The 20986-nt window shown below is 42.2% G+C and overlaps 1 protein-coding gene across 1 annotated transcript; it reads right to left on the bottom strand.

Moving 5' to 3' along the window:
* Nucleotides 1-1452: 1452 nt before the first annotated feature.
* On the bottom strand, nt 1453-10853 carry NRSN1 (neurensin 1). The gene is made up of 3 exons (XM_064666091.1): nt 10644-10853; nt 4050-4247; nt 1453-3041 (listed from the first exon to the last, which is right to left on the bottom strand). The coding sequence occupies exons 2-3, from the start codon at nt 4236-4238 to the stop codon at nt 2643-2645; spliced, it is 588 nt and encodes a 195-aa protein (XP_064522161.1). The 5' UTR covers nt 4239-4247; nt 10644-10853; the 3' UTR covers nt 1453-2642.
* Nucleotides 10854-20986: the final 10133 nt, after the last annotated feature.

Raw genomic sequence — 20986 nt, 5'->3', positions numbered from 1 at the left:
AAAGCTCTAAGCAACCGAAACAAGGGTTTAATGAGATGAAACGTGTGCAGCAACATTAGCTATGACAACATTATCAGCTTTGTTGCTGCTGATAAATCCCAAGTGCATTTCCTATCCTAGCAAGCTTCAGTAAAATCCTCAAGGGCAGTTCTTTTTCCTTAACACCTGGGTAATGCCATTCCATGACTCATCCTCTGTTGTACTGTCAAAGCATGTTCAGTTCTGCCAGGGAAACGTGCAGTGTGACCCAGAGCCTGATGCTTGAATCAGGTTATCAATTTCCTGTTTGGTCAGTTGTCCTCTGGACAAAAATTTAGCAACACTTGCATGTCTGTATCTGCATGAGGGATGTGTTTTAAGGAGAACTATATACCCATATAGGTAGTTTGGGTAAACAAGCTCAGCCTCTGCTTTCTTTCCCAGTTGGATTTTCAGTCAAACTTCCAGTACAGTGTTAACAAAAGGCAGGTGGAGATAAGGGATTTAGTAAGACCTACAGGAGCCCTCGCTCTCATCTCCTTTGGTGAACTTAATTTTGAAACTTAAATTGTCACGGTGCCTCTATGCACAAATTTTAATTAAAAACTCTACATTGAAAAGGTTAGGATAGCTTGACTCTGCTGCCCACACACTGATAGCCTGACAGCAGTGAAAGCTAATGGCAGTAAACAAAATTCCTTGCAACCTGAACAGGAAGTGCTGAGGACTCTCTACCTGGAATAACTAACAAACAGCAGTAGTGACAGCCTGTCCCAGTCCTGCCACATGCCTTGTAAGTAATCACTACCCCTCACCCCTGTTCTTGATGGCTTTCTTTATAAATAATACACAGCTCCTCATTTTGCTACTCTTCTCATCTTCTCTTTAGCACTGCTTCATCTGTTTCTCCCCTGAGATTACAATCTTATTTTTAAGCACTGGGTGCAATGTGCATCTGCATTTCTAATGTATGGGTGCTGGTGAATTGCCAGATGCCTTTAAACCTACTTTGTTTCATTCTCTGTGATCACATGCAAGTGATGAGCTCTCAACTGTCCATCTTTTCAGTATTAGTGCTTGGACACTGCAATTGCATTGCCAAGACAGGCACCTTCTTTGCAGAAGAAAATTTTACTTCCAATGCTGTTGTCAGCCATAATAGTTATTGCAGCTTCAGCGGAAACTTCCAACCACGTCTGATCTGATCTACTGAAGTTGTAAGTATGAACTGAGTGTCACAGACCACAAAATGTCTTATCAGCAAGGGAAAGAGCACAGCTGTTAACACATACCTGCCATTATTGTGCCAGAATCTGTTTTATTTAGCACCAAAGTGGCTTCCTCACCTCTGAAAGCTGAAAACACAGACTGCATTAAGAGACCAGTGAGTTTCAACTGCTGATTTCTCCTTTCAAACTGAGTTATTAAATTTATAGAGAAACCTATTTGACTAGAAAGAGACTTTTCACAAAATCCATGGTTGGCTCACGCCTAGAATTTTATTCAATCCATTCAAAAAATAGACAGAACTATAAGGTGGCACATATTGTCAGAGAGTACAAATGTCACATCTTTCTTTATATAGTTTAATTTAAATCCATAGATTAAGACAGTGAAATAATTGCCCTGGGTGGGAAAATAATTAGGGGTCTTCCATGAAATGACAAGTCTTTAGGTAAGCATTTACACAAATGTATCTGATTAAGCATAAGTTTTTCTATCCTCTATAAAAATATAAACAGCATTTCAAAATGTCTTTAGACATGTAAGTTAAGGTCATCTAATATGACATCAACGTACTGACAGAATACAGGGCCTGGGCATTTATTACAAACCACATTTATTAACCCACACCCAGCCAAAACTAAAACATTTTGTATGAGCCTCAAACATAATACAATATGATGAAAGAAACAATATCAAGCCAAAGACATACAAGTATGATGTTCCTCCTCCCATATGAATTCCTTCTCTTTATTTTGTAGTTTTTCTTAATACAGCAATGACTAAGACAAAAGTGGCACCTTAGCACAGGTTAATTGCAACTCAGGATCAAATACAACTTGCCTTTCCTAGAAAGTAACATTGCTGGGAAGTGACATGTGCCAGGATCAAATTAAGAGCACTCACTATGTGAGTATGTTTTACCTGTGCAGTATTACTTTGATACAGACTGTATGTAGCATGTGACAGGAGGACAAGTGCAAATTACAAGGGCAGAATCTTGGCTTCCCAGACAGCAGAACCAGGCAGGAAAACTAATATTAAACAGTATTTTAAAAGCAAGAAGAAAATTAAACAAAAAGCCAACTCATCTAAACTTTAATAGTGGGATGTACGGTGTTCCTGGTACAGTTGTCGTAAATGCACCCTAGGTTTTCCAGGGAAGCAATCTGATAAGCCAAACACCTAATCATTGTTGCAAGAACTTACTGGTTCCACACAGACTAAAACATTCAAATATACTGATACATTGGTCACAGGTCTAATCATATAATTTTCTTTTTCCCAATCCTAAATTTTTACTTTAGCAGCTTCCCCATTAGCTGCACGTTTTTATAGCAGAGCACTGGGTGTTGTCATTGACTAGCACTGATGCCAACAAGGCTGGTATTTTCCAGTTAAAGTCATCTACAAGTGAGAAACAAAACATAAGGAAAGGGTCAGGTTTCAGATAAAGGTTGGACATTTTGAACTCTGGACAAAGTGACAGGTATCTTTGATTCTCCTGGTGCTGGCGCTTTTGTGACTGGGTTTGCCTGGGCTTTTATATCAGCTATTCTCTCTTTAAATCTTTGCTGGAGGTACTTCTCTTCTTTGGAGTAACTTTTAGCAAAAGCAGACATCAGCAGACATGCTGCCACGGTGGACCCTCCAACACAAAACAAGATTGCTCCTGCCAACTTACATATATCAAGGGACCCATTAAACTGAATGGCATGGGTATCCACAACAACAAAATCATCTTTCCCAAGAGCTTCGATTTTCGGTGGCACAAGGAAACCCACTACAAGAACCGTTACACCTATCAGCATAAAAGCCGTCCCAGAGATGAGTCCGACCTGGAAAACAAAGAAACAAACAAAACCCCAGTTAATATGTCTTTCCAATTTTCACTTGGTAAGTGCTCCTAGGAGGCATTTAGCTTTTGCTGTATCTTGCAGATTTAGTTCTCTCTTCTAGGAGAAGGCTGGTATTTTTCTCTTAGGTCATATGAGGCCCTACTAGAACTAGAATATATGAAAAACTGTCTTTTTACACTTTGTATTTATATAATTATTGACATTTCTGGAAACAATAGAATATATGTCTAATAGCACTTAGTGTTGAAAGGCCCCATCACAGAGAGGATCACAATTTAACCACAGTTTTGTATAAGGGATTATTTCTTTAACTTTAGGTGGTGGTTAGCACAACAGATGAGTACCCGCTGACAGTCTGTGTCATATCCACTACTTGCTTTTAGTTCATGAACTGTCACTCCTTTGCAGAGATTAGAAGGAAGTTGCTATGGCCATGAACAGATCACAGAGTAATTCCAGCATATTTCAAGTGAAAATGCAAAATTTGGTTTACACAGAATGTCCCTGGGGGAGGGGAGGGACTGCATGGCCTCACAGATGCCTTCCAAACTCTGCTGTTCTTCAGCCCTGTCGAGTTCCCTGATCTTAATGGAGATCTTTTGGTTTTCTTGATCCCTTGGTCACACAGACCTTGAGTTACTGCTCTTAACCTACCAGTCCTATTCCCAATAATCTGGCAGGACTATTGTGGGTGCAGAGCAGAGGTAAACTACACTCTTAGTGTAGTTTAAGATATATGTGGGGTTCCAAGACAAGACACTGATGTTTCAATGACATCATGACAGATAAACTAGAGGATCCAAAGCCCCCAGAACTGCCTTGGAAGCTGATATATCTTGGTAAGAGTGCCCTGCTTTCAGACACAGTTATTTGGTTGTCTCGGGTAAACTGAGCAACAAAAGGCCTTTCTGGATGAATACCATTAGTTACACAGAGTAAGTCTGGAAATGGGAGTTTCTCTCTCCACTAAAAAGCAACAGGTAGTACCTTCCAGAATACAGAGCTCCACCTGCTAGGCGATCTCTGAATCTGAAAATCATCCTCATACTCCCAAATTGAAGCTGTGCAGTCCTCATAAAACTGATGCAGGTAGGACCGAACTCCATAGCGTTGGTATCCTCCCTCGGTGCTGCCCTGCGCATGCTTGGACCCGCAGATGTCAGCATAGGAGCTCATCCTTCCTACCTACAATGAGAGATGTCATGCAAAGCAGGTCATTATCAGTGTGGCAGGAGAGCAAAAATGGCTGCAAACTCTCCAGATGACATGAAAAAAAGCCAGTGCAGGAGAGACCTTTCCTTCAATTTTTTTCCAAACGAAGAAATGAGCTGTGTGGAGTTGCATACAATGACTCAGCTTAAGCAAACGCAACGAACTCAGTGTCTTGGCACAGAAAGACTAAAGGTGCTGCAGGGAACATTCCCTCCCATATACAGGGTGCTCACTCCCCATCTTTTGCACTAGTGTGCTACTGTGTTTCCATGGAGATCAAAAAAAGCAGAATATGCCAGGTAACAAAATCCAGCATCTCTCAAGGACTCGTGTTGTGTCTCATCCAGACTGCTTCTATTGTTTAAACAGAGTTTGCAACCTTAGGAACTTTACAAACTGCTGGGTAACACGATTTTTTTTCACGTTTCTTTTCCTGAGCTTCTGAAGTGCAGGACTAAGCATTGCCATACCATTCACAGCCATTGGAAACAGAGGCAAAATAATTCCTAGACAGATTAAAACAGTATAGAACTTGTACTTAAATATGGATAGTTAAAAATAAAAAAATGGAATCCCACAGCAGCACCAATCTGCTCAATGAAGAATGATATGGAAATATTAGGCCAAGTGCTGGGTCCTGCACTTTGGCCACAACAACTCCATGCAGCACTACAGGCTGGGGACAGAGTGGCTGGAGAGCAGGCAGACAGAAAGGGACCTGGGAGTTTGGATTGACAGGAAGCTGAACATGAGCCAGCAGTGTGCCCAGGTGGCCAAGAAGGCCAATGGCATCCTGGCCTGGGTCAGGAACAGTGTGGTCTGCAGGACCAGAGAACTGATTCTTCCCCTGTACTCAGTGCTGGTGAGGCCACACCTCAAATACTGTGTCCAGTTCTGGGCCCCTCAGTTCAGGAAGGATACTGAGGTGCTGGAGCAGGTCCAGAGAAGAGCAACGAGGCTGGTGAAGGGACTCGAGCACAGGTCCTATGAGGAAAGGCTGAGGGAGCTGGGGTTGTTTAGCCTGGAGAAGAGGAGGCTCAGGGGAGACCTCATCATTCTCTACAGCTCCCTGAAAGGAGGTTGTAGCCCGGTGGGGGTTGGTCTCTTCTCCCAGGTAGCTATCAGTAAGACAAGGGGGCACAGTCTTAAGCTCTGCCAGGGGAGGTTTAGGCTAGATATAAGGAAGAAATTCTTTAGAGAGAGGGTAATCAGGCATTGGAACGGGCTGCCCAGGGAAGTGGTGGATTCACGATCCCTGGAGGTTTTTAAGATGAGACTGGATGTGGCCCTTAGTGCCATGGTCTAGTAACCACGGTGGTGTTGGATCAAGGGTTGGACTTGATGATCTCAGAGGTCCCTTCCAACCCGACTGATTCCATGATTAAACTTATGGCAAAGTACTGCTTCCTTGAAGAAGTCAATGTCCAAGCTCCTGCTGAGTTCAATAAAATCAGAATTCTGCCTGCTACAAAAACTACCAACAAAGTTCCCTACTCTTTCCACTTCATGGAAGTTCTCCTAGCACAAAAAATCTGTATTTAACTATGCAAGTCTAAGGCCTGAACTTGCCTGCACGGGGGTGATGCTACTGAATTCAATGAAATAATACTAGCCCCTAAAAACAACTTGAGCAATAGGTCAGCGTTTCTTAAGCTGACCGACTTCTTTTTAAACAAGTTCAAAAAGCCTTAGTCCAAAGGGAACTGTTAATCAGAACTTGCATCTGAATGTCATGGCTGAATTTATATGAGCTTCAAGCAGTACATCAGCTTGCCACAGCAATTTCACCTAGAGGGAGGAAGCTTTGATGTGGTCATGGCAGCTAGGACCTCCCAACTTTGCAGCCCTTCAGATCTTTGCCCTTTGAGAAAGGGTGATCTTGCTGGGTATGAAATACCTGGGTATGCAAAAAAACCAAACAGTGGTACATTCAAATTAAGGACAATCTAGAAAATATTGATGGGAACCCCAGGCCCTGAGCTCATCAAAGGGGTTTTATTTTAAAAATATACAAGGCTCCAAAAATTCACCGGAGCAGGGCACCACCTCATCTTTGTGAAACTTGACCTGTCCCTTCTTCCCCACCCCCACACACTTGAGTTGGTCTGAGCCAATAATTAATATAACAACCCAGTGTCTCGCAACAGCCTGAATGAAGCTCTTGGCTGGCTCTAAAGCCACTGCTGGTATAAACAGTGAATTTCCAGCCTTTTGAAATCTGTTTGCATTCTTGGCTCAGGAATAAGGAGGGATTTGCTTTTTCCTCTTTATAGAAACCAGTTATCTTGGGGGTTTATTTATTTTTTATATCTAATATGAATTTAGTCTGGAATTTCATAATCCCAACATCTTATAATTGCAAATAGCTCTCCTACAACTTGTGTTGAGGTTTGAAGGCGCCCACAGAAGTCATGACCCAGTGGAGGGAGGTTCCCGGGGGACCTGCCAGGGGCCAGAGGGAACATTGCTGGTGACTGACCTTTGCAGAACAACAGAAGTAATGCCAGGCACACCTTCTGTCAAGAGTCCCTTTTTTGAACCCAAAACTGACTCTATATCCCCCATAGGTTTCCCTTTTCCACCTCAGCCACTGTAAAGCCTTAGGGAATCAAAGAATCACTCTCCAACTCTGTGGATGGGCTTGCTCTCTGCTTACAGCGTCCTTCAGAGAGTGCTCAAGCTGCTGGCGTTCCCAAGCAAGGCAGAAAAACAGGCAGAGACCTTGAGACAGCAGGAAACTCCCGGGCAGCAAGAGCTGCTCACCAGGTGAGCAGGGAGAGCCTGGCCTCCGGGCCATCCTATGTCAAGTTGTACGTAGCTAACACTTATGTTTCCAACTACAGTTAATATACTGAAAAACATTAATTTCTGTCATGGCTTAAACCCAGCTGGCAGTTCAGCACCTCACAGCCACTAGCTCACTTCCAGCCCCCACCCCCATTGTGGTAAAACAGGGAATAGAATAAAAAGTAAAGCTTGCAGGTTGAGATAAGAACAGTTTAATAATTGAAACCAAGTAGAAATATAATAATAATAATAGTAAATAAAAAAGGAGAGATAAACCCCAAGAAAAACAAGTGATGTATGATACCGCTTCTCACCACCTGCTGACTGATGCCAAATCTCATCCCCAAACTGCCATTGTCCCCTTCCAGGTAACTCCCTCAGTGTCTATACTTGGCCAGCTCATGTCACCTCTCCTGACAGAGGATGATACACTGAAAAAGTCCTTGGCTTACAGTAAGCCCTAAGCAACAACCAAAACATCAGTGTGTTATAATGCTATTCTCACACTGAGTCCAAAACATAAACACTGTACTGGCTACTGAGAAAAAAAATGAACTCTATGCCAGTTGAAACCAGGACAGTTGTGCTTTTTTACAATGCTATGAGGCTTTGAACACTTACTTTTTGAGGTACAAAAAAAATATTGTGATATGTATATAAGTATATAATCTGAACTCTCGTGGGGAAGAGCTGCAATATATTCTACTTTTGGAGCCTGTTTGTTCTTTTGTGAAAGAACTCTTTTTGTTTCCCTCAGGAGTACCTCCTTCTGCTGTTTATCCCCTACCCAAACAGAGAGCAAAAGTAGTCCTCTTTTCTCACTGCCATCGTTTCTTCAACAGCTAGCTGCCATCTTCCACAGTACAAGCACTGAAGAGTTGTCATAAAACCAGAGTTCTGCCCACCTCATAAAAATACCTTATGGGGAAAGGAGAAGAGGAAAAAGTGGTGTAGTTTACCATAGCTGCCCCAGCTCTCACACACAGGGTCACACCACCTATACCTCAAGGATAAAATCACTTTACATCCATATCCCTCCACCTGTCTTTTGGCTATAAGCAAGGAATCCATCTCCCACATCAGAAAGAGACTAAAGTAAAGAGGTCAACCAAAGGTCTGCAGAGACTCATTCTCTTGTGTCCTTACTTAGATCTTTATTCTCACATCAACTGTACCTCCTTAAATAAATTATGCTTAACTCCTTGCCAACTTAAGCCATTCAGGTAAACATATTTAGCAGCACATAATGAGCAGAATGAGAGATATTTTCCCCAGGTAAGTGACTCTGTCAGGTCAACACAGGGATGAACCAGAATTAACACGACCAGATAATGTGGCCTGCCAAATCTTGCTTGTATTACTCCAGCAGCATTCAGAAAGCAGGTGAAGCACATCACCGAGTCTGAACCAGCAACTTTATTGTAATTTATTTAAGAAAACTCAATGTGACATGACAGAAAGCTGTATAAACATTATCTTGCATTCACTGCACTGTCTGTAGGTTTAGTCAAGCGATAAAAAGGAGGATGCAGTGTTTCAAACAGCTTGATAAAGAATTGCCTGTAAGGGCCACACAGCCTGGAATCACTTACATGACACATAGATTCTTTTTCTTTAGCAATCTAAAAGGCTAATAGGTGGTTTTGGTCAGCCATATGAGCAAAATGATAAATAAGAGCTGGGAGGTGGAATAGAAAACAAAAGAATTATCTTTTGCTTGAAAGAGTTGTGATAGCACAAGTAGTATGACCTTTTAAAATGGAAGGGGGAAAAAAAAAAGACTGCCAGCACCATTAATTCCTTTCAAGCACTGCATAATATTAGTCCTACTGAACGTTTTCTTCATGTTGACTCTTTCACTTATAAGCAACCTCCTAACTTTTGCAAAATATCTTGTCCTTTAGAGAGAAGAGAAAGAAGAGGAAGAGGAGGAAGAGGAAGAGTGCTCAGCCCTGTATGAACCATCCTAGTAATTTGGCCTAAGATGGTCTCCTCTTTCAGCTGCTATGTAAACATACTGTTGTTCTTGCTACTTATAGATGGGGCAATGGAACTGAAACAGTCAGAGTATGGTGGGAGAAAACAGTTCTCCACAAATAAGAAGGAAACTTTTGTCTCAGCATCAATTTACATTGGACAACAAAAATACTGCAGCAGCTATGATCTCTGGAGTGTTGATGTGTATTTGCATGTCTTGCCTTCATGGCTGAGAAACTAAAAGCTGAAATACTGGGAAACTTTTGCTGAAAAAAGCGTCACTGTTACCCATATCTCTGTTATGCATGAGCTGAGAACATGCATCCAGGCTGCAGGAAGTGGTTTGTTTAGTCGTTAAGTTTTTCAGTGCCTAAACCCAAGGTGCTTAGGAACGTGTGGGATGTAGGATCACAGCTTCAGAGCACTGCGTAGTAGCAATCCATCCCCTAGCAACTTTTGTTTCCATGGCGAAAGCTGTCCTGTTTACTTTGAGATTTACTATTCTCTGCTAATCTGGGGAGATGTGACTGGATTGGTGAACAGACAGATTAAAAGATGAGCTAGCCCTATGAAAAATTACCCAACAAATTTTCCGACTACTTTGCTTTCTTATGGAAGGGTCGAACACATTTTAAAAAAAACAAATGTAAGGAACTGGCATTTGAAAAGCAGAACAAAAGGAAATAAGGATGTGCCATTGCTCTGTGACATCACACAGCCACCGAATGCAAGCCACAAATGCTGATGGTTGGCATGGGTGAAGCTCCCTTCTCCTTTCTTCAGATTTAGATACTTTGACCCTTCTGTTCGGAGGACCACGTTTGAAGTCCTTACCTACAGAAAGCGAGATCCCTGCGAAGGGTGAACACTGCAATAAATAACCTGTCTTTTACAGTAGTATCCGAGGTGGCCTTTCTGATGCCTTCTGAGCTCCCTATCACTCCATCTCCCGGCGCTTTCCCAGGCTGCTCCTGCCCTAGTGCCCTCCCGCCGCCGCGGCTCCCGCCCGGCGCCCTGCGCTCGCAGGGGATGTGGCGCTGCCACGGGCATGCCATGGAAATGGGCACCTGCTGCCGCTCCTCTGAGCACGGACAGGGTGCCCGGCTGCCCTCTGGGGCGACTTCAGCACCCCTGCCATGCACGGCGGAGGGGGGGGGGGGGGCGGGCCAGCAGCGCCTTCTCCTGTTCCCCGGCGGGGCGGCACCGCCCGCTCCGCAGCCACCAGGGGCCGGAGCGGGATGCTCTCCTTCTCCCGCTTCTGGGTCGGAGCGGGAGAATTCCGCAGCGCCCGTATCCCAGAGAAGCTCTCGGCGCCCGTGGTGCTCCCGGCCGGCGGTGGCCCGGGGACAGAGGGAGGCCCGGCCCGGCTGCCCCTGCCCCTGCCCCGCAGCGCCGGGGGCAGCGGGGCAGCAGCCTCCCCCGGGAGAGCCGCATCCCTCCGAGCCGGGAGGCAAAGCGGGGGCTCCGCTGTACCCCCCCGTCCGCCGCCGCACGCCCGCTGCCCTCCGCGGGATGCTCCGCGCCGGCAGTCACAGGAGCCCCCGCCGCGCCCGCCGAACTGCCGAGTCCCCAAGTTTGCCGAGCGGGCCGGCGCCGCGGTTTTACCTGTCCCTCCTGCCGCTGCCCTCGGCCGGCGAGCCCCCTTGACGGCGGCGCTAGCTGCGGCCCTCCCGCCCCGGTCCCATCTCCGCTCTGCGCCGCGGCGGCCCCAGACACCACGTATTATGTAGGGCCCGGAGCGCCGCTCGCTCCCGCGCCGTGCCTGCGCACTGAGCCGCCGCCGCCGCCGGGCGCGGACCGGCGCCGGGCCCCGCTCGCCCGCCGCCCCCGCCTCAGGCGCCTGCCCCGAGCGGCCCCGCCGCGCCTCGGCTGCCGGGATTCGGGTCCCTCTGCCGGGGCCGCCCCCCGGGCCGGGCAGGCCCGCAGGTGCACGCCAAGGTCACCGGAGTGTCCTCCCTGCGTGTAGGGGGCAGAGGCGGCTGATCGCCCCCCGCCACCACCCCCTTTTAATCGGCATCGAAGACAGCAGGGACTCAACGCCATTTGCCCAGTCGAGTGGATAGGCACGACAGAAAGTGCCCTGCCAAGGGCAAGGCGCTGAGATCTGGGGGGGTTGGGGAAATGGATCGCTTAGCGGGAGACCCAGGGGGACTCCACAGAGAAACAGGGTGAGGCTCAGAGCCGAGCGTCTGGGGTCTGTCCTGATAGCAACAGGCTGGTGGTTCAGTGGGAAAACATCTCAAGAAAGCAAGTTTGGGGCGTTAAGGAAGCTACTTAGAGAGCATGACAAGGCACTAAGAGCTGGAGATGCTGCAGTGTATCCAATATGTAATTCCTCTGAAAAAATAATGAGAATGTGAAGGGCAAGAGTGCTAAAGAGTCGTATCCAAGTGCTGTACTGAAATAATGCACGAAAATAGAGTATTGCTGCATGCAGAAAAAGTGGAAGGGCATTAAAGCAAAGTGGGGTAGTATTAGCCAAAGGAAAAAACCAAGATATTTTTAAAGTGCTTAAATCTCTATAGGATATGAAGAAGAAGGTGTGAGTAATGGTTTCATTAATAGCGTGAGCTCCTTTGAAAAGACCCTGCATTTGATGACAACAGTAAGTTTGGGTAATTGCAAACTAGGAATCATAAAAATAGCTATTAAAAAAAAGAGCAAGTAAGGGATTACATTTGGAGGAAGAAGTGCTGGTTTCAGTGGATTTCATCCTGTCCATCCAAAACTGTTATGCCTTTCCTGTACCAGGCAATGAGTAATTCCAAAAGCGGTTCCTCCAATCTGAGCAGAGCTAGTTCCTCAGCAGTGTGCTATTCAGTGAGTAGCATTAGCATACCCCAGCCCACAGCAGTTAGCAAGTATTAAACTGACAATTATTTATGAAAAACCGGGAAAATATATCAAAGTGAGAAATGAGTGAAAGGCCAGATGGAGTATCAATTTTAAAAGAGATTCTGTGATTGATTGTCCAGTAAGATTAACACCAGATTTACCTAAAGTACTGGAGTTATGACTGAATGCGGCTTTATCTCAGATCAGGAAGATGTCTTCTGTAGAAAAAGCAATTAATCTACGTAATCTGTCCTCCCTATGTTCACAAAGCTTCTTTTGGTTATTTACCTACTGACAAAAGCAATAAATAAAAGGAACATGAAATACCTGTGTTGGCCCAGTACAGTTTTGTTTCCTGAAACTATACAGAAACTATATACTCAGCTAACCAAGACAAATTAGTATTTTAGCAATGGGAACATTTGCAGTAATGCAAAAAATGATCTGTGAACTCCAAATTAAGGACCCTGAAGGTTAACCATTGATAATATGATAAGTTGCTTTTAGTGCGCTTTTAGTGCACTAAGAAAGCTGTAAACTCAGCCTGAGATCAGAGCTGTTCTTGAATTGCAGCTGAGTTTGGTTACGAGAGGCATTGAACAGAAGAGTGTAAATGTCCTGTTTAGCCTTAAAAAGGTAACATCAATGCAAAGATGTTTTAGAATACCAGGACATATAGGTCATGGTGGGACTCAGGATTTGATCTGCTCTTGTATAAAGGAATTTCCAAGTGTAAATCTTTCCTCAGTACTCAACTTTCACAAAGCGTGGACTGTGTTTATTCTGAGGGCTTTAACTGGTCATGGCATGGAGAGCAAGTTCAATATTGTACCTCAAGCTGTAGATGCTGTTAACTTGTTTGGGGTTTTTTCCCCTGTGGAGGGGGAACCCAAGTCTAGTGCTTTCCTTATCCTGCTATCCTACAGGTTTGCAATGGATAGTAGTAAGCACGGTGAGGAAAAAATCCTGCCAAGAACTTCTGTAGGTGGTGGTTGCCATAGAGTTTACAGGCTTGTCTCTTAGTGAGAGTTGAAGTGATTTTATCAGCTGGTTTGATGAACACAGCTTATTTAGCTTCTGGGAACCTGCGCTGAATCAGAGAAATTGCAGCTTCCGTGAAACACATTTCCCTTATAGCAAAATACAGCAATTGGTATGAGTCTCTTGTTCACTGAGTTGCAGATATCTGTCTGTATTTGCTTAATGGTGATGGCAAGATTCCAGAGGCTGTTCTTCTGTTTCACGTGCTGTGGAAAACTGTGGCCTGAATAGTTCTGCTGTAGTGACATAATTGACACAGTTGCCTGTCCTTACCTTCCTAATGACTGGCTCACCTTCATCTGGAGAGCAAGGCCCATAACGCTCCTACTTCTGGAAAATCTTCAGTTGACACAGATCCACAGGGAGGACTAATATCTAATAGCTATCTGCCCTTCTTCTGGCTTCGAGTTTTCTCAAGGAATTGTTTCTGCCATTCAGAAGGTGCCTTTAAGTGGCCAGTTATACTGGAGAGGAATGGGGCAACAAGGCAGAGGTCAGTTCAGTTCTGTAGTGCTGTTCTAGGGCTAGGAGGGTATATTATAAAGAGTATTTTAGTTTTTCGAAACTTCTGACACAGAGCATGGTTTATGAATGAAAGTATCTGTCAGACTCTAGGCAGATACTGCCAGCTGCTGCATTCCAGTTTTATCTGAGGTAATTTGTCTTTTGCTATTGTCCAGAAATCAGTGCTTGGCTACTTGTTTATCAGATATTGCTGTATTTCTCAATGCTTTGTTCAGAATGTTCTAGCTAGCAAAAATGATTAATTGTGGTAATTTGTCATATTCTGCTATCACCATCTTTGTATATAGATTTGTTCTTGTCCCTTGAGCCAGAAATACAGAAGATGCTTTCTTGACAATCAAGATCATAAATCTAGGTGCTTTTGTTCTATCTTACCCTGAAAATATATGGCCTAGGAATTGTTAATTCTCTTTTTCATTCTTGATGATGCTGGTGAATTTGAATATCACTATACCAGGAATATTTGGGAGCTATGTAATCTGAAATGTGCATAGAGAAATGATTGAAGATGTGGCAACAATGGGGATCTCGTATGAGGCAGCAAATATTTGCCTGTGAAGGGATGCTAAGCAAAGAGGAATAGGCAAGAGGAATTAGAAATATTTCAGTGACCCATCTTCACTCAGAGACTGCCTCCATTCATCATGTTTGTGTTTCCAGTGTTCGGTAAAAAACTTGCTTGCTCTTTAGGCCTGGTTGTTTCTAAATAAGCTTTGCAGATGCACTGTGTCTCCATGGTTTAGAGGCAAAAAGCCTTAATTTAGACCCAAATGAAACAGCAAAATATCAAACCCACCCTTTTCTAGAAGTGGCAAGTGTTGGACAGCAAATGTTTGCAACAGAGAGTATTTTATTTGCAGCAGCAGCTACTACTACCGCTAGACGGCTGTGTTGTTTTAAATTATACCACCTATGAAGATCAGTACCTAGGAGCTTGGGTTAATTTTTAAAATTTAGTTTCTCAAGGGAAGTATAATTCAAAGTCAAGGGCAGGTGAGGGGAAACTGTTCAGAGTCATTCGAAGAAGTTCAGTTTTTTCAAGAGGAGACGTCATGCTGAGCACCCCTGTCAAGGGAAGACTTTCAAGAGTGCTCTGCTCCCAGTGGGACAGCCAGCCAGGGGCTGGGCTGAGCTGTGGCTGCCACGTGCATGAGTTACTTGTGCTTGAGTGGATTAGGCAATGTCAGATGAGTTTATCTCTCTGCTGTACTCTTGTCTCTGGTGCCTGTGAGGAAAAATGTTTGAACCAAGAGGTCTTTTGGTAACTCTTGAATGCCTATGCATTTTGTTCCCATAGGTGAGGTTGCTAAAGTTGCTTCACATGCCATGTGCCGAGTTATTCTGTGTTCTGGTGCCCACATGGAAATGGGAGCAACTGAAAACTTGACGTCTACTGTGAATGCTGAGTGTCATGAGGATTACATTGATAACTGCTCTCAAAATCCTCTGGAGTCTTAATATTTTATCTGTCTGATCTCTATTCCAGAAGTCATTATACTGCTTCCTATCAGCTTTTGTTAAACTGGTTGGCTTTTATAAAGCAGCCATTGTAAGTTTATAATGCAGTTACTCTGTGGCTGGTCTCTCGTATACCTTTATGTGTAATATAAGTGTTAACAATAGGGCAGAGTGAAGGTAGTACACAAATATAGTGTAATACACGTGAGCAGAGTTTTAAAAGACGTATTTTGACTATAATGGCAAAGATGGGAAGGACAACACCCTGATGTTGCTGTTGCCCATGTATACTGGTAGTGTCTGAGAGTGGCTGTTATTAGGCAGGAACCACACCATCTCCAGGATGCTGTAAAAACCTCTGTGCAAAAGCATCTTCTGGTTCAAGAAGTTGTTTGTTTTTGTTGTCTGAAAAAGTGTCTTTGTAATGTAATCAGCCACTATATCAAGTGTCAATTGCCAGGCTGTCATTGATTGTCTGTTAGTCTATATTTCTTGTTCAGAAAACACTGCTAGATTTTAGTGATGAAAGTCTCTCTCAAAACAATTACTTCCCAGAGAGCAGTGAGAAGGGTTAGATGAGTGCTGTCTCAGCTTTTGTAACCAACTATGTATTTACTTTCAAGAGAATCTCTGTCAAATTGCAACCCAAAGACAACACCTGTGTTGCTCCAGAACTTTTAACCTCTATTTAGAAAGAAAAACTTCAAACTAAAGAGAGCATTCACTGATAATTCCTATGATTTATAGATGTTATGGCAAAATAAATATGTCAAATCTATCCAAGGTGTTTGAATAGAGACACAAGGGAAATGTTATCTTCTTTTTAGCCAGTCCAATAAAAATTTGGTTCCACCTTTGACCTCGGTGCACTTTCAGAGGCCATGGGACTAGTGGGATTACAGGGATTATCCTCAAGAGAGCAGAACACTATTATTTCTGAACTAAAAAATAATTGAAGTTCTGTGGTGACATTGTCTGCCTTAATTCACTGATGTTCAAAAGTAAATAGGCAACGATCATAGGCAGACCAGTTCCACTCTCATGAACACCTGAGAGTGAGAAGTGTAATCTTTTTGCTGTATGAGCCAGCAAGGTTTCAGTGTGAATATCATCCTTTTGACATCATCCTTGGACTTGCATGTGGGACATTTAAAACATCACTGCATTTTGAAGATGTCACAAGAAAAGACTGATGTAAATCTTCTGCTTGTACCTACAGAGTTTAAAAACCCTTTTGATTTCTATAACCATATTTCACTGGGGGCGTGGTGCTCTGCACTTGGTAGAGCTAGTTCATCAGAGCACCTTTTCTCTCCAGAACTTTTAATCTGTATAATAGTTGTGTGCAGACTTCGTGAGGAAATAGCACACATTTCCTAACAAAATATGTTTCACTGTCTCCTTTCTGCTGTTTTCTTGCTTGTTGTTATATGATATTATATTTTTTGAAGAATGAATTTTTAATGGAGAATTAAGTCACTTTTTCATGCTATTCCCTTGTTAATAGCATGCTTATGACAGGTGCTCATTCTAGGTGTTTTGTGCTGGAAAGATTGAAGTTTAAGCGACAGATCTTCAAAACATTAGGATCTAATTATTTGGGCAATGGTATCTCATTGAAGAAAGCTAAACCTTTTGAAATCAATGAGATGAATTGCCTAAATAATACATTTGACTGCCTTTTTTTTTTTATTGTGAGAAAATTAATGTGGGTGGGATTCGATTTTTTTTTTGGTTTTGTTTGTTTGTTTGTGTTGGGTGGTTGGTTGGTTGATTGGTTCGGTTTTTAACCAATTTGCACTCTACAGTGCAATATGTCCCAGTCATTTTTTGCTTGGTGGTAACACGATCATGATGTTGCTGACATGGTTTGGTGGTTACTGACATAGCTCGGAACTTTCACTGGGTCACGAGCTATGTCTTTTTATTAGGTGTTTTGAGTGCAATTTGGGTGCTCTACAGCTAGAAATGGAAAAAGTAGGATCTTCTGTTCATGGTTGATATACCTAGCATTCAAAGAAATGTCTCCAATTTTTTTTGCCTATGTTATCAATTTCAAGGCTGAAAGATACCATTATGCTGTTCTATTCAACATCTCTCATAACCGAGGGCAATAATTCTGTTCTCCAATTTCTGGAATTATTTTTACCTGTTACATAAATTGATACATAATTTTATTTTGACAGATTGTAAATTCACTGAAAAAATGTTTCTGGAGGGTTGGAATAAGGGAATATCTTTTTATTGGTTCAGTGGAGTAAACAAAAAATGGAAGTAGAAAGGAAAGAGTTTGAAAAAACCATTTTGATAAAGCATTGCTCAAAATGAAATATTTCAAGTGACAATTGAAATGTCAAACTATTTCTACTTTGGAACTTAATCCTTTGATTCTTCTATTTAAAATAGTGGTTTAATTTTGTTTAATAAGTGGACCAAGACAGAGAGAGAAAGGTAAAACAAAGAAATGTACTAATCTCAAATAAAATATAACCTTTCATTTTGTGTGAGTCCAAAATAAATGTTTGTGTTTTGTAATGAAACCAAAAAGCCCTTTGTTTCTCCAGCTACAGTGGGGGTAATGACTTTCTTAGTTCCTTATTCCCGTGGTTAGATGGTTTTGTTGTTGTAAAGGTGCATCTTGGTCATAATATGTTTAATTACATTGAATAGACTATGCCTTTTATAGGAGAGACTTTTTAGTTGATATATAGCATTTTCGTTGCTGTAATCAACACTGTTGGTGTTATAGTAGAGGCAATTTCTGGTAGTTAATGACTGTAATTTTAGAGAAAATAATGTATTGTGAAAAGTGCTCAGAATTAATGCAGTGCTAATGCAGGCTAGAAATGAGGAACATTGTTCTAACCCTAAGGCTAACTAATTGTTTTAGCAATTTGACTAGGAATTTGCTAGATTCTTCTCTATTACTTCTTAATCAAGATTAGTAGTCTTTTTGGAAGATACTTCAGTCCACAGGAAATAACAGGCTACATTCAGAAGTTGTCTGAAATTGTATAGCCTGAATTATGCAGAAGGCAAGAAAACACTTCTGTGCTTTTCAGTATTGTCTTAAAAGATGGTAACACCTCTTATTACCCCTTGGGCAATACTGCAGTTCCATTGAAGTCAAAGGCAAAATTCTCCAGAGTCAATAGAGTTCACATTTCACTGCTGACTCAGCTCTAAGTGCTTCCTCACTTTAGGTGCCTGTGTGGAATAAAACCTGAGGCTCTCTTTGAACCTTAGGTGTATGGATGGGGCTGATAAAAGTGTTTTGCCAAGACGTTTGACTTCCTGCCTGACTGTTGCAGTAATGGCATCCAAATGTAATTTGTATTCAGTTTTTTGGAAGAATAGCCTTGTAACACTCAGACTCCTTCAAGCCTTAGGCCAGGGACGTTTTCAAATGCCTCTAGTACCTACCGTACTGAGGCAGGTTATTATAACCCATTTAGAATTACTACACAGAGGCAAAGTTGTGTGAGGAGACCTTCCAGACTTTCTTTGGCGGAGAGGTTAGGTAGTTTCTTCAGACCTTTCATGTTGTCCAGAGCAGGGTTTTGGTGCCTGTGGAAGACTTTTTGGTTCATTTTGGGGTTTGGGGGGGTTTTTGTTTTTAATGCTATGTAATAAATTAGTATTTCAAAACAAGACTAGTTTGTTTCTTCATTATAAATCACAAAAGAGGAATTCCCTCAACAAGAAAAAACAATTAGAACCTGCTGCCACCATGGCTCAAGGGCCTCCCCAATGCATGATTAATGCTCTTGTTCCCTTTGACTTCCAGTTAATAGGTATTTAATCTATTACCCTATTTAAACCCAGCTTCAAGAATGCTTTATAATGAGGTTCACTGACATGCATTGCCTGGGCTATAAGGGAATGAGGAACCCAACTTCTTTCTTCGTAAAGTCAATAGAAGGGCTGTAGACCTGCAAGCTGGTGAGTGTGAGACAGTTGGTAGAAGCTCTTTCTGTTCTTTGGTGTGTAATTAACTTCTCAAGCCTTGCCTTAAAGTTATTTACAAGAGCAAGCTTTGTCCCTGAGAGTGCTGGACGGAAGGAAGCTCATCCACGAGTTTTGTGAATTGAGTTGGCTATAAAGTACTGATACACTGAGTTTGTGCCCTTGACAGTGGCTCCTCTCAAGAGAATATACTTACAGTGTAAGTTGACCATTATGTATGTATGTTTAACTCTGAATAAATATTTCTTCAGACATGCCAGAAGGGAGATTTGGGTTGTGCCAGCATCTTTAATGTTTACTGCTGTCTCCATCTGCTGCTGCTGTAATTTCCTCTCTTGAGATCCAGTTTGTTTTGCCTCTTATTCCCCTTGTATGTTAATTACGTTCATGCTGTGCTCTTATTGATGAGGAAAAAGTTGATATAGAAAGGTCAGCAAGAAACTTGTTCTTTGTTATGTGTATCTGCTTTAGTAATATGTGGATATTATTCTATTATATTTTTTGCATGTTTTTCTGTTGCCCTGATCTTGGAAACTGTAAGGTAAACTAGGAAAAAACTGTACTGAATTCCATTAATGCCAAGCCAGATTGGAGTTTGCTGTTAGTTTTTGCTTAATTGCACCAGATATTTTACAGGCTTCTGCTGTCTTCTCTCTAGAACATATTACCTGTCGGATCGTATGTTTTACTTAACAATCCTTAGAGGCATTTTGCAGGAGATACTGGATGCTGTGCTTTGTAACTGGAGAGAAAAAAGAAGCCATCATGCTTGATTTTGATGACTGTTTTGATTGGTTAACTTATTAAGAGCACATTTTTGAGGTAAGGGTTGTCATACCTACTGTTCTTGCATCTCAGAACATCCTGAACTCTGGGTCACTCTGAGGCAATGTACTTCCCAAGAAGGAAGATGTATTGCTAACCGTGTGTTTATACCTCACAGTAGATTTTTGGCTCAACAGATAGCTACAGATAATGTACTCTGTGATTTGGGTTTGCAAACTGGGAAAAGATGCAGCTATGAGGTCTTATTTCTTAGCACATATCCTTCAAAAATCCATTCCAACCTCTAGCAGCACAATCATTTGGCATATAAATATATACTCAGTGTCTGGTATATTTTGAGTGAGATAAGACTGGAAATGAATAAAGAGACAGAGATAGAAATAGGGAGAAGTGGTTTGATACCCATGGATTTGGAGGCCTGCACCGATCTATCATTTGTTAGATTATCTGGTTGTATACTATAGGGATTTCTCATTACATGTTAGTAACTGTACAGCTTTATGGAAATGTGTAAACTTTATCTTGGAGATATGATAAACAAAGGCCAAAATTGAAGGTTTGAATCCTTTTGAAATTCATGGAAATAACTCAAGATTTTTATGACCTTAGTCCAGGCAATGAATTAAGGAGTGGAAAATGGCTGGCAGTTCCATCAAGGTTATCTGAGGTGATAGTTACTGTAGACGGCATGATTTACATTCAGCATTATGCAGGCTTATTAAATTCTGTTCCTAAAATGTAGTTTTATTCTGCTTAATATCAACGCTGAATGTTATGGTAAATTCTGACAAACGACCCTTCCATTCAAAACTGTTGCTGCATTCCAGTGAGACATAGAAGTTTACAAAGTATTTGGAATGTATTTAGAAATGAGATTAACTTTACACTATGACTTACACAATTCATCTGATATTTATGTTCAAAAAACAGTTCTACAATACGTGTTTTAGGGTCTCGTGGTTACATTTTTATATTCATAAGAACATTCCCTTTCCTGGTATGTAGATACCTTGTGAAAGAGGGAACTGCCTATGTTGTATAACTCCTTACAAAAAATTACTCTCAAATGCTAGTGAAGACAATTTCAGCTTAGTGTTTTTAATGAAAACTGTGTAAGAATACCAAACAAGTTACAAATATAATGATGTCCAAAAACTCTAAGATGTGATTTCTTGGCATATGAAATAAACAGAAAATTTGATCCCCAAATCTTTGTAGCTAACTCTTAAACATAATTTTTTTTTGCGAATGTTTGGATTCCTCCATCAGGGAACAGTCCAAAAGTACTCACTTGTATTATATCCCTCTTTGGAATAAATTGATATAGCTCTGCTTGA

Source organism: Pseudopipra pipra, chromosome 1, assembly GCF_036250125.1.
Source record: "Pseudopipra pipra isolate bDixPip1 chromosome 1, bDixPip1.hap1, whole genome shotgun sequence".
NCBI lineage: Eukaryota > Metazoa > Chordata > Aves > Passeriformes > Pipridae > Pseudopipra > Pseudopipra pipra.
Note: the sequence above shows the minus strand (reverse complement) of the source record. Positions and strands in the feature narration are given on the sequence as shown.